The sequence below is a fragment of the Peromyscus eremicus genome, chromosome 4 (assembly GCF_949786415.1).
Source record: "Peromyscus eremicus chromosome 4, PerEre_H2_v1, whole genome shotgun sequence".
NCBI classification, from domain to species: domain Eukaryota; kingdom Metazoa; phylum Chordata; class Mammalia; order Rodentia; family Cricetidae; genus Peromyscus; species Peromyscus eremicus.
In genome coordinates, this window is record NC_081419.1 from 104,480,358 (window position 1) to 104,498,341 (window position 17,984).

General features: G+C 44.1%; 2 protein-coding genes across 5 annotated transcripts in view; both read right to left on the reverse strand.

Moving 5' to 3' along the window:
• Ubox5 (U-box domain containing 5) overlaps nt 1–17,607 on the reverse strand; it is a 43,908-nt gene extending 26,301 nt beyond the window's left edge. For 3 of the 4 annotated variants that reach the window (XM_059261437.1, XM_059261436.1, XM_059261431.1), the window contains exons 1-2: nt 17,575–17,606; nt 14,540–14,619 (exon numbers count right to left, since the gene is read on the reverse strand). The gene's annotated coding sequence lies outside the window, so the exon portion shown is untranslated. Of the gene's footprint in view, nt 1–14,539; nt 14,620–17,574 lie in introns of all 4 variants that reach the window. The other variant, XM_059261432.1, reaches the window with a different exon arrangement.
• Nucleotides 663–14,622, reverse strand: Fastkd5 (FAST kinase domains 5). The gene is made up of 2 exons (XM_059261430.1): nt 14,540–14,622; nt 663–3,570 (listed from the first exon to the last, which is right to left on the reverse strand). The coding sequence occupies exon 2, from the start codon at nt 3,378–3,380 to the stop codon at nt 1,086–1,088; it is 2,295 nt and encodes a 764-aa protein (XP_059117413.1). The 5' UTR covers nt 3,381–3,570; nt 14,540–14,622; the 3' UTR covers nt 663–1,085.
• Nucleotides 17,608–17,984: the final 377 nt, after the last annotated feature.

Here is a 17,984-nt window from a genome sequence, read left to right on the forward strand (position 1 = left end):
TTTTTCAACTTAAATTTATGTCTACTGAACCCTAACTCAACACAATCTCATTCAGATTTCTTCTGTGACCCTAAACCCCAAGATAATATCTTGATTCTGTGTCTGTGGGTTGCCAGACTTACCAAACAAGATAGTAACGGCTATAGAAAGACTCCAAGCTGGGCAGTGGTGGCACACGCCTTTAATCCCAGCATTTTAATCCCAGCACTCGGGAGGCAGAGGCAGGCAGATCTCTGTGAGTTCAAGGCCAGCCTGGTCTACAGAGTGAGATCCAGGACAGGCACCAAAGCTACATAGAGAAACCCTGTCGAAAAACCAAACGAAAACAAAAACAAGCCAGGAGGTGATAGTGATGCATGCCTTTAGTCCTAGCACTCAGCAGGCAGAGGCAGATAGACCTCAGTGAGGTTGAGTTCAAGGCTAGCCTGATCTACAGAGCAAGTTCTAAGGCAACCAGAGTTGTTACACAGAGAAACCCTGTCTCAAAAAACCAAAAGAAAAAAAAAAAGAGTACTTACTACTCTTACAGAAAACTCAAGTTTGGTTCCCAGCACATACACATATACATAATAGTAATTAAAACAAAAATAAAACACTGCCTCAAAAGGTAACTTAAGGCTAACAGATAAAGAAAAAAATGCATAAGATTTTGTGGCTCAAGATCATTTTGAAGATGCTTATTTATTCTGAGCAAAATATACAACTACAGCAGCTTGCCACGACCATAGGTTATACACACTCTGTAGTAACATAAATAGCTCTGCAACCGAAAAGAGGATACTCATAGCTACTTGATAGATGGTTGTATTATCTACCTACACTCTGGCTTTTATAATTACTTGGTTACAAGATAGGTTATAGAGAATCCCTATATCAAATACTTAGGACCAGAGGTGTTTTAGATTTCAAGTCTGGGGTTATCTGCATGGACTACCACTTGAATATCCCTGATCTGAGATCTGTCAGTGCTCAGTTTCAGATTTTAGAATATTTCTGACTTGGATTTTCTGGTTAAGGATGCTCACCCTACAGGTGTAGGGTGTACACCTATTGTTTTTATGAACATGAATGCCCACGAAGGTCCTTTAGAGAGCAGAGGTGAACACCTTCTCATGGAGGTATGCAAGCTTCTCTAAGCGAGTCCGTTTCAGTAGTGGAAGCCATTCCCAGTAGGATAATTCTACCACACGGTACCCAATTCGAGCCAGCTGCCTCCTCTTCATATTGTGCAGTCCAAGCAGATCCCTAGTACCATAGCAATATTGGTTCTTGTTTGTCAACTGGATAGCTAGCTTCACTAGTGGGGGCTGCATGTGGGCTAGAGGGCACACGTCGTCTGTCCCCACATCCCCCAATCTATCTGTCACATTGCAAGCAGAGTCCACCAAGGGTACAGCTGTCTTCTTTCTTAACTCCATAGGTGGCTGGCCAGTCTCTACCTCAATTTCACTCTGGAAATACCTTTTGGCTTTTCCCTTTAGCAACTGATTCATCAAGTCATCTGTAAGGCTGACTCCCGCCTGCTTAAATGGTAACCGGGCTACATCTTCCGTTGGCGTCACTTCGCTGTTAAAAGGTAGTGGCTTCATGTTAGCATCAAGCTGAACCTCCAAGTCAGAAGATCGGGTGTGAGGCAAAATCATATGGTGCTTGATGTACTGGGGGCCACCTAACATGGTCTCAAGTAAATAGAGAGCTTCTAGGAACTCAGGCTTTGATCTCATATCCTTGCTTGCTAAATTCCACAGTGTTACAGATGCCTCTTGCTGAAGGTGAGAATTAAGACGACTGCCCTCATAATCTGGACACTCAATGGCAACTGTACCATCGAGAGTATACAGTTCCTTAGTGAGTTCAAACTTACTTCTTTCTTGAGCTAACCTGACAAACCCTGGACTTAGAGCAACATTGATAAACTCAGCTGGAAAGTATTCAGAAAATGCCAAGCCAAGCAGGCAGGTCAGAAGGTGCTCTGGGTACTGGTTGAATTCAGGCATCTTCCTGTGGATTTCATTTATCAAACTGGAATAAAATTCTTCTGCGTTGGGTGGCTTATAGTTCAGAGTTCCAAAAGACCACAGAATTTTGGCAACATCTTTACTTCGACAGTGTGTTACTCTTGGAGGCAAAGAAGCAGCTACTGCATTCATTACTCTTTCATCCAGGAAGCGTAAGGCTGAGCAGGAGAGAGTGAGGTGCATAACACCCTGAACCCCCAAGGAAGGAATTCGCTGAGGAGCAATTTCTCCAAACTGCCTCATGAAATTTACATGATCTATATGAGTGAAGCGGAACATTTTAAGAATATGAACTAAGGTGTGGCTGCTGAGATGCTGCATGTTAGCACAAGCCAGGTCTCCAATTTTCCGCATGACAAATTCAGAGAGACTACTACTTGATTTAAAAAACCCCAAACAGATTGTACCAACCTCCTCTAAATTTATCAGATCGATATACTTAAGGATCAGTGATTCTAGTTTTTGCATTAGGTCCTGTGGTACCTGACGATTTTCACCTATAATATAAATTAAGTGAATCAGCTGAGACAAAGATAGCTCTTTCCAGTGTAAATGAAGGTAACTAAAAAAAAAATTTAAAAATCGAGGCACTCTGCGACCTAAGTTCCGCCAAAGATCAGCAACCAGGAGAAGCTGATCCAGATTCATCTCCCACACCTGACGGCAAAACCTGGTTTCATATGCATCTAGCATGGAAGGGGAGAAAGGGATTCTTAAATCAACAAAGGCTTTCAAAATACTGATCAGATCTGAGGTATCAAAGAGCTGCATGTTTTTCATAGTCAGTTGGCAGAGTAAAGCAAAGCTTTTACTGGACAACAAAACAGAATGCTGTTCCGCTGGCAGAGAGCTCAGCTTACAAAAATAAGCAGTAATGACTTCGGGCTGGAGTTTAGTTTGATAAACTCTGACTTTGTGCAAAATTAGTTCACCTTCTGAAACAGACAGGGGTTGGTGAGTCTCAGATCTGTTATAGCTGTGAAGCTGGTACTCTGGCCTTAACTTTAAGAACACTCGGGTTCCTTCAAAGGAATCAAAAACCTCCACATCCTCTTCAACTCTTTTCTCACTGGGTGAGCCTGGATGCAATGTGCTGGCCTTAAGGGTAGAAGCTTTGTTGAATTCCAAACCCAGGTGGGCACTGCTGGTTGTGAAGATTCTCTGAGACAAGGTGGTATTACCAATCTTCTTAACTTTTCTGGCAGGATGGCAGGAGCTATTATGTTCAGGAAGGTTCTGTCCCCCACAATGTGTGCTGTTTTCCATATTCCAATATGCCATGCTTTGGACTGCATGGTAGGCAGAAGGATTACAAGATGCTTGGTATTTTAAAAGTTTTGACAACTTGAGAGTGGCTGCCATTCTGGAGTCTGTACTGATCTTTTTGGCAGTCAAAGCACAGTCCTCACACGTGTGGCTAGGCAAGTTCTTGTTTATATGGTGCTTGGTTAGAGACGGACAGGGAGATGTTCCAAGGAAACTGCCTGTAAATCTTCGGCATACCACAAGAGTCGTGGGCCACAAATGATGGGGCCAGAATTGGTGCCAAATACTGAAAAAAGGGTAGATGAAGAATGAGTGGCTTCTACCTATAACACAAAATTTACACATTATAAGAAATAGGTGCAGCCAGGTGTGGTGGCACACACCCTTAAAATCAATACTTAGGAGGTAGAGGCAAGAGGATCTTGTGAAACTCTATGTGAGTTTCAGGCCAGCCAGGACTATCTTGTGAGGCCCCATCTCAAAAGACAAAATGAAAAAAGAGATAAAAAGATGCAAGCTGTACCACTGTCCATGCAAGTATGTCAATGAATGCCCAAAGCACAAGCCATCAAGGACAAACCTCACACCAGAAGCACCATCAGGTGGTTTCTAGACTGCTACTTGATATAAACTCACTTCCTTGTAGGGAAAGACATGATGGGGAAGGCAGATTTCCGAAAGGAAGCTGGGGGTAAAAGTGGGCAACTCATTCCATTTCTTCACTATCAACACATGAGTCCTCTGGAGAATAATAACATTGGTAAAAAGCTGCCATGCTAACAGTATAAAGGAAAAAGTGGGATATGCTTTATTTTTTTCAATTTTTATTTGATTGTCTGAATGTTTTGTCGGCGTGTATGTCTGTGATTGGTATCTGAGGTCAGAAAAGGGAGTTGGATCCTCTGGAGTTGGATTTACAAGCAGTTGTGAGCCACTGGACTTGGGTAGTGGGAATTGAGCTCAGGTTCTCTGAAAGTGCAAAAAACACTGTTCTTTTCAGGTTTTTTTTTTCTAATTACTTATTTATTTTATGTGTATGGGTGTTTTGCACACCAGAAGAGGGCATCAGATCCCATGGGACTACAGTTATAAATGACTGTGAGCAGCCATGTGGGAGCTGGGAATTGAACTCAGGACCTCTGGAAGAGCAGCTGGTGCTCTTAACTGCTGAGCCATCTCTCCAGCGCACAGTAGGCACTTTGTGATTCCATTCTTCTAGGTCTAGTTTTTTTTCGAAACAGGGTCTCACTATGCAGTCTTGGCTGGCCTAGAACTCACTTTGTAGACCAGGCTGGCCTCAAACTCACAGACCACATCCAGCTCAGGTCCAGTTTTTTGTTTTTGTTTTTTTTTTTTAAACTATTTATCTTTATTTTTTATGTGCATTGATGTATACATGTATGTCTGTGTGAGGGTGTCAGATCTTAGAGTTACAGACAGTTGTTAGCTGTCATGTGGGTGCTGGGAATTGAACCTGGGTCCTCTGGTAGAACAGTTGGTGCTCTTAACCACTGAGCCATCACTCCAGCCCCCAGGTTCAGTTTTAAAATGAAAATATGCTAGGGTTAAGAGGAGTATGTAAGAGTAGAAATGTGAATCACAGAACTAAGTAGAAGATAGCAACTCAACTTTGAAATGACTCTTTACAGTAGGAAGGATCAGGAACTAAGAATGGCCAACAAAATCTAAATACTGAGGACTTTCATTTTAGAGGCTATGAAGGAAACACAGGAGAAATTCTGAACTTCAGGTACTGCTTTGGGAAACTTTAATAATGGCATGAAGGAGGAGGACTGTAATCTCAGCTACTCAGAAGGTTGAACCATCTCTCCAGTCCTTTCATTTGCTTTAAAGTGGGTGTGAGCATTAACTAATTAATTATAACCACAGAAACCCTCCCAGTTCTTACAGTACAAACTTAATTACAGTCCTGGCAGTTCTGGTGCTATTCCTCTTAGAAAAGGCCAACTGTCTTCTTTAGGCTGCTTTATTTTCTGAGTGGTCTTATTATGTAGCTTAGGCTGGCCTCAAATTCATGATATTCTTGCCTCGGTCTACTTACTAGATGCTGGGATTATAGGTGGGTATCATCACACCCAGCTTCCAGAATGTTTATAACAGAGTTTGGATCTCTAGTACAGACACTCAGAAACTCATACATGGTGGTGGGGGAAGCGAAGTTGAATAGAAGCCTGTTCACAGCTGGTCCAGAGGTAGAAGAGAGCCGCTCAAAGCTGTGCTTCAAGGAGGCCCATGTTCACATGGCTGTCCTGCTGACAAGCCCAGGGCCAGCACAGGTCTCCTCTGGAGGGGCAGCCTGGCAATGCTGCCACTGAATCAGGTACTAACTAGGTCCTCACTTGGCTAGAAGCAGCACAATTTCCACTTTCTCCCATGGAAAAAACGAGCAGGCCATGAAACTGGCTCTCCTGTATTCCTCTACCTCCTCTTAAAAACTTTTTTATTCCTGCTAGGTATGGTGTATGTATATGGGTGCTTTGCCTGCTTATATGTCTGTGTACCACTTGTGTGCGGTGGGGGCAAGGTGTTGGGTCCTCTGGAACTGGAGTCTCATATTTTAGCCACCATATGGGTGCTAGGAACTGAACTGTGGTCCCCTGAAAGAGCAACAAGCCACTGAGCCATCTCTCCAGTCCATAGCCTTTCTTTCTTCAATGTTCATTCCTTTTTTTTTTTTTCATACTTACTAGCAAAGTCCAAGGAGACGTGAGCAGCCAATCAATGGACCATATAAGGTTATTGATGAAAAATTTCCATGAATGATCTTCTGAAATCTCTTCCTCTCTGTTTTTAGCCTGTTAGGTCTCAAATCCTGGACAAATGACTGAGGTGTCTATTTAACGTATCAAAGTACACTTGGTCACTAGGTTCTCCCAGCATCTCTCAGTCTCTACTCATTACAGGGTCCTCCTGGCTGGCACACCCTACCCCCTATCCTAAACTTCTCCAGCCCAGAAGCTGGCTGCCTTTCTCCCAGAGGCTCTTCCCTATATAATGCAGGCATTTTGGTTTTACTCGCTCTTCTTTATACCTTTTTTCCTCTTGGATGCTGCACCCGGTTACCCCCTTTCCCTCGCCCTTCCCCTCCCAGTCTCCTCCTCATGTGCACTCTGGACTCTTCCAGATGTCTCTGCCTCTGGCAATGCTCTCCCTTTTTATCTACAATAAACTTTCTCCTCCACCATACCATGTCCTGTTAGGGGCCATGCGAGGGGACCAATAGGCAGCACTGGAACTCATGGAACATGGCTGGGCAGTTGGCAAAGCCACACCTGAGTGAGCCTTGGAGAGGCAAAGCCCCGAGGGCTATGAGTCCTGAGGACCTCATGCTGTTACTGAGCAGAGCTCTGATGGGTGCCTTCATGGTCACCACGTCCCTCGTAATCTAAGGGTTGTATGAAAACTCTCAGGGGGCTTCTAGCCCCTCACTGAGTAGTGTTACTGTTACTTACAATAATAGTGATCGACTTTTTCCAAAACATTGCTGCTAGAGCAGATTAATGATTAAACCACCACCCTTAGAAAGAAATTAGACATGTAGAATTGTTAGTAAAGTTAGGTTAAGATGTTTTTGTTAATGGCTTTGAGGTAGAAAATCTTGGGGTACAATTTAAACTTTAGAAAGACAAACAGTTGAACAAAAGACTCATTGAGGTCAGGGAACAAAATAATGGCAACCTGGCTATTTCTGGCTAGGATGAGTTGGTGATCAAAGGTGATGATTAATTCCTTGTACCCATTTCTGCCCTCAGCTTCCTGATGTAAAAAACTGTTGATGAGTGGGTGTGCACCTGAGGATTTAAAGTAGAGTGGACTGTTTTTCATATATAAAAGTTTAGATTTGGGATGGAGAGATGGCTCAGGGTTTAAGAGTACTGACTCTTCTTCCAGAGGACTTGAGTTCAATTCCCAGCACCCACATGGCAGCTCACACCTGTCTGAAACTCCAGTTTCAGGGGACCCCGACACCCATGGCAAAAACACAAATGCACATAAAAATAAAATAAAATATATTAAAAAAAGTTTAGATTTGTGACTTAAGAGTTTTTATAAGATTACCTTTTGAGATAAGTTATAAAGTGATTGATCCTTTCTTTGTAATCACAAAATGTAGTCTGCCGCCAAAAGAACTGGCTGAGAAAAAATACCTTGCTTGCTTACACTGTTAATCTGTAACAAGTTGCTTGGGTATGAATGTATGTGGGTTCTTGGGGATAGAAAATGTTTAATCATGTAAGGGATATGAAAAACATGTTGTTTTTTAATCATTCACTTGAAAAACAGAATGTAATGACATTGTAATTTTTATCCTGCTTGAGAGATTTTGCTGCGGTATATAGGCTGTAAGGGAAATAATAAAGACACGAGAGAAGGAAAGACCAGGAAAGATGTAGAAGTAGGCATCAGGAAATAGAGGGGAGTCATCAGGAAAGACACAGAAGGGGAACGTCAGGGCAGAAGAATGAAATAAAAAGAATAGAGTAACAACGAAGAAGCTTTTACCCCTCACCAAACAAGTCTGTCTGTGTTTCTCTCACCGACTGCATCTCGCTCCCAGTCTCTCCCAGGACCTGCACAAGGCTGGTCCCTCTGCAATGTCCTTTTTATTTTATAACTTATTTATTTGTATTTTATGTACATTGGTGCTTTGCCTGTATGCTTGTCTGTGTGAGGGTGTTGGGTCCCCTGGGACAGGAGTTACAGACAGTTGTGAGCTGCTATGTGGATGCTGGGGATTGAACCTGGGTCCTCTGGAAGAGCAGCCAGTGCTCTTAACCACTGAGCCATCTCACCAGCCCTGTCCTTTCCTTTTTCTTTCTTTCTTTCTTTCTTTCTTTTTTTTTTCATTCATCTGGTGACGAAATCTGGAACCAGTGATATCCTTTCCTTTTTTATTTTCTTTTTTCATTCAGCCTGTTCTTTCCAGGGTCCATAAAGAGCCAGGACTGAAGGGCAGGCCAAAAGGCTTTGTTCTGCCTACCAGGCTTCTTTCTCTGGGTAACAGGAAAGTATGTTCTAATTTCATGGTAAATCCCTATACACTGGGTTCCTTTTTTTTTTTTTTTTTTTTTTTTTTTTTTTTTTGAGACAGGATCTCACTATGTGGCCCTGGAACTCACTGGGTAGACTAGGCTGAACTTTGACTGAACTTAGAGATCCACCCACCTCCAAGCCCCTAATGCCGGGACAAAAGGTGTGTGCCACCATACCTGGTGCTACATTTGGTGTTTTACATGCCCAGCTTCAACTGCTCAAATGGTCACAAGCTACATCCTTGGGCCCAAATTAAGCCCTGTACCTGATTTTCATAAATAAAGTTTTATCTGGACATATCTAATGTCTGTGTTGGCTTTCTCAATACAATAACTGAGCAACTGTCTCAGAGATTGTATGGATGTAAAACATAAAGTGTTTCTTATCTAGCTCTTTACAGAAAAAGTTCACAGCCCCCTGCTACAGACCACTAGTTAGTGGTGACTAAAACTGTTAATATGAAAGAACATATCAATTAACAACAAATCCTCTGTTTACTTTTAAAATACCTCTGCAGTTGTTTTTGTTTATATTTGTTTTGTTGTTTTGTTGTTTTTTATTCAGGCAGGGTTTCATAAAACCCACACTGGCCTTGAGCCTATGATCTTCCTGACTCCACCCCCTATTACAGGCATGTACTGCCATATCTAGTTTATAAATGGTAATTTTTAAGGTTTTTTTGTTTGTTCGTTTTGTGAGAATGGGTGATGTAGTTCAGGCTAATATCAAATTCACTATGTAGTTGAAGATGGCCTGACCTTCTGAGCTTCCTGCCTCCTACTCCTAGTGCTTGAATTACAATATGTGCTACAATGCCTATTTTATGAGGTATTGGGGATTGAACCCAGAGCCTCCTGCGTCCTAAACAGTACTTGACCAAGTGAGCTGTAGCCCTAGGCCTATAAACAATAATTTTTAAAAACTACCTGTGCATGAGACAGAGATGTCTCAATGGTTAAGTGCATTTGCTGGTCTTACAGGGGCCAGGGCAGTTGTCAACACCCATAAGGTGGCTCACAACCAAATCCAGTCCCAGGGGATCTGACACCCTCTGCTGGCTTCTGTGGACAGTAGGCATGAAAGCAGCACACACACATACATGAGGGCCAAACATTCATACACATTAAAAGAAAGAAATCTAGAAAACATTTTTGAAAATTACCTTTATCAACTAGGCATGGTGGCGCACACCACACCTTTAATGCCAGCACTTGAGTGGCAGAGGCAGGTGGATCTCTGTGAGTTCAAGGACAGCCTAGTCCACAGAGTTCTAGGATAGCCAGGGCTATATAGAGACCTCGTCTCAAAAAAATAAATGAAACAAAAAGAAAAGAAAAAAAAAGGAGGAGGAATTACCTCTATAACTGGCCATAGCAACGCACACTTGTAATCTCAGCACTCAGAAGGCAGAGGCAGAAGATCTCTGTGAGTTGAGTCAAACACTGTCTACATAGTTCTAGTTTAGCCATGACATCATACTGAGACTTTTGTCTTAAAAAAAGGCTGAGCCAGAGAGACGGTTCATCGATCAGTTAAGGGAGCTGGCTGCTCTTCCAGAAGATCTGAGGTTCAATTCCCAGGACCCACATGGTGGCTTACAACCATCTATAATTCCAGTCCCAGGGGAGCCAATACCCTCTTCTGGCCTCTACAGGCACACAGTGCACAGACATACATGCAAACAAAATACCCACACACATAAAATAAGTAAATCATAGAGTGTGGCTACACGAAACTCCGTCTCAAAACAAAGACAGAAAATAAACAGATTATATTCTAAGATGGAAATAACAAGAGCCCCAACTGTCTTAGGGCCTCTTCTGTACCAATGCTGTTTTTTTTCCTTTTCCTAATTAAAATTTGTGTTAGTGAACAATGGGTTTTTAAATTTTTAAAACAATTGTTTTTATACTTACTTACTTTGTGTGTGTTGTGTATGTGGAGACACACATGCTATGGCACATGTGTGAAGGTCACAAGACGGCTTGCAGGAATCAGTTTTCTTCTTCTACCGTGTGGGTCCTAAGGATTGAACTCAGCTTGCCAGGATTGATGACAAGTGTCTTTAGCTATCTCGATGACCCAAAATAATGGGTTTTATTTATGACATGTTGCTCTATGTACATCACTATACTTTTGAGACAGGATCTGTCACTGAATCCGAAGGTCACAACTGGCTAGACTGGCCAATGAGCCCTGGGGATGCTCCAGCCTCCACCTCCCAGGAGGATTCCAAGCCCACGACACATCATATCAGTTTTTTTATGAAGGTTCTGGGCATCCAAATCCGGGCCCTCAGGCTTGTGGGTCACTTTACTCACTGCACCACCTCCCTGCTTTCATGGACAGTCTAGATTCTGCACATGAGACGACACACAACCTGTCCCTCTCCCACCATCACCCTCTCTTGGGTCCTCCTCTCCTCTGCTTAGCCTCCCTTCAAGGCCCAGAGTCCTAAATGAACTATTTGATATGCACCAATCCCCACCTCCCCTTTAGCTTTTTGAGACAGGTCTCTTTGTGCAGTCCTGGCAGGTCTGGAACTTGGGAGAGATCCACCTGCCTCTGTCTCCCTAGTGTGCCACCACACCCCACTTAATTCTCATTCCAACAACCCTTCTGTAAGGTAGGTTTCGTTATTTATGTATTATTTATGAGTAAGATATTTTATAAGATTAAGGCACTTCTCACACAAAAAAAGAAGTTTTTCATATGGTACAAAGCCAAATGACTGAGTGGAGCTTGCTATCAAAGACTCCAAAGGCCACACTACTAGTATACAGAGACAGCAATACAATTCAGGAAGAAGGGCCAGATTTGGGGGCAGGCCTGAGGAAGCTACTCTCCCAGATTTGCGGATGCCAGGAGCTAGAGTATTAACACTGGGTCAGCTCAAGAGCATCTCCCGCCTATCACACCCTAGTGTCGCAGTTATCACTATAATTAGTTCACCCTACTTATGAAAGGAGTACAGAGAAGACTCAAGAACTGACACCTACATGAAAGAGTGGGCTTTGCAGGGTATTCTACAGTCAAAGAAACAGTGCCATAACGGAAGACCTGAAAGTCGGCAGTCAATATTGAGATGGAAAAATTAAGAGTTCAGGGGTTGAGGGGCTGGAGAGATGATCGTACAGTGACTGAGAGCACTGGCTACTCTTCCAGAGCAGTTTGACTGCTCAAGCAGAGCAGTCTTGCAGATGGGGTTTGATTCCGAGAACCCACATAGCTCACAACCATCTGTAATTCCAGTTGCAGGGGATCTAATGCCCTCTTCTGGGCTCTATGGGCACTGCATGAAAATAATACATAGACATGCAGGCAAAACATGCAGACAGATGAAATAAAGTAATTCTAAAAAGAACAGGCACACCTTTAATCCCAGCACTTGGGAGGGAGAGGCAGGTGGATCTCTGAGTTCAAAGCCAGGCTGATCTACAGAGTGAGTTCCAGGATAGCCAGGGCTACACAGAGAAACCTTGTCTCAAAAAACCAAAAACCAAATAAACAAACAGTTTTAAGGGCTGGAAAGTTGGCTCAGTGGTTAAGAACACTTTTTCTTGCAGAAGACCCTAGTTCATTTCCCAGCACCCACATGGTGACTCACAACTCCAATTCCAGAAGATATGATGCTCTTTTCTGAACACTGAGGGCACCAGGCATGCACATGATGCATATACATACATGTAGGCAAGACATTTATATATGTAAAATAAAATAAATTTAAAAAGAAAAATTTAGAGTTTTAAGATGCTAGGCATAGTAACACATTCCTTTAATGCACTGGGGGAGAAGAAGCAGGTATATCAATCAGAACTTGAAGCCAGCCTACTCTACATAGCAAGTTCTAGGCCAGCCAAGGCTATGCAATGAGACTCTGTCTCAGGAGGGAGAGAGGGTGAGTTAGTTTGAAATTAGGTGAGGCAGCACATACCTATACACACCTATAACCCCAGGATTTAGGAGACTCAGGCGGGATTGACACACTTTCAAGGCTAGCCTAAACTAAACATAGACCTCTCTTGCCAAAAATAACAAAAATACTTAAGAGTTCAACAGGAGAGAAAAAAAAAACTCAAAGTAAAAATAAAAGAAAGATCCCAAGGCAAGAACTGTGTGAGCGGACAAAAAGAGCAACCATTTCAAGCTGGAAGAGACAAGATAGGCAGTACCTGGGAAAGGAACTTCTAATGGATAATCTAGGGATGGACAGACTGACAGAAAAATAAGCTAGTAATAACACTAACAGGAATTATTGCCAGGTGTACAAGTACACACTACAGGTGTAGTGGTGCATAGAACTCCAGCATTTAAGAGGCTGAAGCAGGAAGATAATGAGTTTGATGCCAATATGGGTAGATCTTGCTTCCAATTTTAAAAAGAAAAAAAGAGGGGGAGGGAGAACTGGATAGATGGCTCCATGATTAAGAAAAGTTCCTGCTTTTCCAGAGGACCTGAGTTCAGTTCAGACCAGAAACATCTATAACTGTACCTCCAGTTACAAACTGGCCTTTGCAGGCCCACTCATACACACGGCACTTGCTCACATACACATATACATACATAAAAGTAAAATAAAACTAAGAGTCCTCACCTCAAAATCAAAACAGAGAGGGAGGGGTGAAGGATGAGCAACACTAGCTATAACACGATGGCTCATACCTGTAATCCCAGGTACTCAGGAGGCTGAGACAGCATACAAAATTCTACCTGGGCAACTTAGTGAGTCCCAGTCTCAAAACAACAACCTTGTTAAAAGCACTTGCTGCTCTTTCGGAGGACCAGGGTTCAACTCCCAGTACCCTCTTGGTGGCTGACAACCATCTATAACTCCAGTTCCAGAAGATCTGATGCCCTCTTCTGACTTCCATGGGTACCAGGCAAGCACATAGTACACATAGCATACATTCATTTAGGCAAAACATTCATACACATAAAATAAATCTAAAAACAAAACAATAAAAAGGGCCTGAGGGTGTAGCTCAGTAGTTGTTCGTTGCCTACCATACAGAGGCCCTGAGTTCACTCTCTAGCACCACATGAAAGCAGGAAGGAAGGAAGGAAGGAAGGAAGGAAGGAAGGGAGGGAGGGAGGGAGGTTGGGAGGGAGGGAGGAAGGAAGGAAGGAAGGAAGGGCGGGCAGGCAATACAAACGTGTTCTGTGGAAGCAGCCACTCTAGAACTCTTAATCATGTTGCTATAATACTAAATCAAACACTAAGAAAAAGAAATAAGCTAATAGATGCCAAAAAGAACAGACTGTTGAAAAATGGAGGAAGAAACTGGAAAGAACTGACAGTGTTACGAGTCTATTGAACTATTTAAATCAAAAACATGCACAAATTCAACAAAAATAACATTTACAAATCACATGTGCTAGAGGCGTGGTGGTGCATGCCTGTAATCCCAGCACTTGTGAGTGGAGGCAGGAGTTCATGCTCACCCCTAATTACATACTGACTTTGAAGCCAGGCTAGGACATATGAGATCCTGTCTCAAAAACAAACCAGCCAGCCAGGAGGTGGTGGCGGCGCACGCCTTTAATCCCAGCACTTGGGAGGTAGAGGCAGGTGGATCTCTGTGAGTTCAAGGCAGCCTGGTCTACAAAGCAAGTTCCAGGACAGCTAGGACTGTTACACAGAGAGACCTTGTCTTGAAAAAACCAAACAACAAAAAGCCAAGCCTAGTGGTGCACAACTTCACTCCCAGCACTAAAAAGGCAGGGGCGGGTAGAGCTCTGTCATTTTGAGGCCAGCCTGGTCTATACAGCAAGCTCCCAGCTAGCCAGGTCAACACAATAAGATACCCTGTCTTTAAAAAGAAGAGGAAAAAAAAAAAGTAAGGAAGAAGAGGAGAGGCAGAGTAAGACAGCAGAGGAAGAGCATTGCAAAGGAGACATGTGCTGCCAGGTAGAGAAAATAGGCAGAGAGGGAGTTAGTTAACTTTTCTTTCCTCAAGGTTTCCCAGAGCACAAACAAGAAAGCTAGAAATTAATTAATTCCTAGTTCCTTAATTAAAGGATCCAACCTGATGTCACTGCACTAAGCTCCCTGTCTAGTTTAAATTTTCTAAATATACCTTCCTCTCTATCTCCTTTATGGTTGCTAATAGACCACAGCACAGTTTCAGAGCGCTGGAATTTCCAAAAGGTACTACTCAACCACCCAGAAGGATGTGACAACACAGAGTCAGAAATCTTACCTTTCTATCTTCCAGAGACACGCCTCAGCAAGGCCATTTTAAACCGCTGTCCAGAAGTCAGAAAAGGGCAGCCATGGTAACTGTACATCAATTAAGTGCATGACATGTTTAGTACATACAAAAGACCGATTCCTGATTCTCATGCTGTCTTTTCTTTTTTGCAGTACTAGTAAATCAAACTCAGGGCCTCATAAACGCTAGGCTGACTACACAGCCTTAGCCCTGACTTTTCCTCGGGGCTAAAGTCTCCTGATGGGAGTCTACCAAAATGTAAAGCCACAAAGGCTTGTAAACTGACAGTCAAGACCCTGAGCTGTCAGGGAGACCTTAGCTAGGCTGTTTCTCCCCTTTTGTTCCCACACGGGAGCAGAGCCCACCAGCAGTCCAGGAAGGTAAACTGCAGCAGTGGAAGGTCAAAATAGGTTCTATGAGCTAAGCCAAAACAAGATCAAAGCTGGGGGGGGGGGGGCGCGGAGCCCAAGTCCAGCACAAACCATTCCTCTTCTTTTTCCCCTTCCCCTCGCCTTTTTTTTTTTAAGACAGGGTCTCAGCTGGGCAGTGGTGGCGCATGCCTTTAATCCTAGTACTCAGGAGGCAGGGGCAGGCAGATCTCTTTTGAGTTTGAAGCCAGCCTGGTCTACAGAGAGGGTTCCAGGACAGCCAGAGCTACACAGAGAAACCTTGTCTTGAAAAAACATCAAACAAACAAACAAACAAAAAAGACAGGGTTTCGAGCCGGTCAGTTTTAATCCCAGCACTCGGGAGGCAGAGGCAGGAGGAGCTCTGTGAATTCAAGGCCAGACTGGTCTACAGAGAGAGTTCCTGGAGAGGCTCTAAAACTACACAGAGAAACCCTGTTTCGAAAAACCAAAAACAACAACAACAAAAAAAAAAAAAGACAGAGTCTCATGTATCCTAGACTGGCCTCAGACTATGTAACTGAATGGGGTGGTTTGAGGACATGACTGCTCCTAGGTATGGGTTGAGGAGGTTTATTGTAAATATGAAAGAACATAAGAGAGACATCCAGGGGTTGGGGATTTAGCTCAGTGGGAGAGCGCTTGCCTAGCAAGCACAAGGCCCTGGGTTCAGTCCTCAGCTCCAGGAAAAAAAAAAAAAAGGCATCTGGAAGAGTCCAGAGTGAACATGGCTGACAGACTGAACCAGGTCATGTGAGGGGGACGGAGTAAGGAGAGGCAGAAGCCAAGAGGCCAGGAGAGTAAGAACTAAGAGCAGTGGCCAAGAGGCAAAAGGGCCTTTAGCAAAATGGCTGAAGTTATGCAGGAATCAGAGAAGCCGGGGGAAGGGAAGCCCAGCCCCTGGGCTGGAGAGTTTAGGGTAGGAACAGGGTATGACAGTCAGGATGACTCTGTAACAGGTACTGAGAGTTGCTGGGAGAACCTAGCAGCCAGGTCCACTCTGGTATGTTAAATAGGCACCTCAGTTAGCCATCTGTCCTGAGTTGGAGACCTAACAGTATCCAGTAGAGGCAGGCCTTGAACTCCTGTGAGATAGAATGCAGCATGCCCATCCCTCCATTTTTCAGGATGGCTAGAAAGCAGGCAGGTAAAGCTAAAGACCCACACAGCCATGAGAGAAAATTCCCAACAATAATCCCAGTCACACACAACCAGACACTTGGGCTTTTATTGTTGCTTTGGTTTTTTAACCTGTTTTTCCAATTTTTGAGGTTTCAAAGTAAGAAACTTCAGATTTCCTTTTTTTTAGAGGGGTGGGGAAGAGTACAGGGTCTTACTATAGCCCTGTCTGGCCTCAAACTCACAGAGATGTGCCTCCTCTATTTCCTGAGTGCACTACCACGCCTGGCCAGAATTCTTTTATATAAAAGTTGGCTTATTGGCTGGAGAGATGGCTCAATGTTTAAGAACACTGGCTGCTCTCCCAGAGGATCAGAGTTTGAATTCTTTGATTCCTAGCACACACTTTGGCTCACAACCAACTATAATTCAAGTCCCAGGAGGTCCGACGCCTTCTTCTGGCCTCCTCCAGCACTGCATACATATGGTGCACAGATATGCACAAAGGCAAAACGCCCATTCACATAAAAGAAAAATAAAGAAAAAAAAAATTAAGTTGGCTTATTTACACGATGAATGCCAAGGTCTCATTGGGGACCAGACAATAATAAACCACTAAGTGTGGAAGACAGACCGACAACAGCCCTGGACAACTGCCAAAATGACCTCACTTTCTCAGCTGTATGAAGCAAGTCGTAGTCTTCAGATTTTATTTTGGTCCACCATGCAGGACTAAATCACCTAGGGCTAGCCTGGGGTAACTGAGGGCAGTAGGCCTAAGAACCTAGTTCTAGAAAGCCACTGTTCTGAGTATTCGCAGTGTGGACAAAGTACAGAAAAAAATCAGTTATCTTTGATGTTTAAGTGCCTAGATATGAGCTCCACGGGATGAAGCAATGCCTTGATGTCTACGCCGAGTGAGCAATGAAGCTCCCCGAGAAGACTCATGAATGTATCTAGTATAAAGGCTCCTGTCCAAAGTTCCTTGAGCCAGAGCAATGAGATGTCATGATTTGAACAGAAAAGGATCAATAATTTCCTATTCCTGGGGAGAAAAAAAGAGAGGAGGCAAACACGACTACCTCGAGTTGGGCTTGTACAACCAGGAGCGGCTGAAAAATAAAGGCATATGTCCCACTGCCTCACCCCGTCCCAAGCCCTAAACCCAACGCGGTTCGAAATGCTTTCTGGCGAGAAGCTGGTTAAGAAACATCGACTCTTGGGGCCCACCCAAGACCGGCTAAGTCACTTTCCGAGGGCTAGAATGTCAGTCTTCTGCCCGCAGTCACAGCAGTCTGGAGTGCCCAAGGTGGCCCAGATACTAAGGGGGGGCTCTCGGGGGTGGGGGGATGGGGGCGCCCGGGGCGCCGGCCGGGAAGCACCGCCTCGGCGCGGCAGGCCGAGGAACCGGGAAGGCGGAGCGCGCGGCGGCGCGGGCCCGGTGGGGCCAGAACGCAGGCAGCACACCGAGCCGCGTCCTACAGGCAGCCCACTCACCTGAGGCCCGCAGAGGTAGCGCCCCAGCTCCAGTCCCGGGCCGCACAGGGGAAGTCAACACACAGCGGCCCCCAGCATCAGCCGCTCCACACCTCACTTCCGGCCAGCGGCCTTCTAGTTCCGCTTGCGTCAGTCGCGAAGCCGCCGAGGCTCAAAAGACTTCAGTCAGCGGTTTTCCCCTGACATAGTCTAGCGTCAAGCGTAGAGAGGTAACTGAGGATGTGCAAAAGGAAAAAAACAGTACCCTGGATGGATCGCTTTGGAAGTAATTGAGTAGCTTTGCACAGGTTCGAATCCTAGTATTACCACCAAGGTATTGTGACTTTGGAAAAGTCGCGTAAACTTTTCAAGCCTAGTTTGTCATCTACACAATGAAGATAATGATGCATTTCCAATAGTGAAAATGTTTT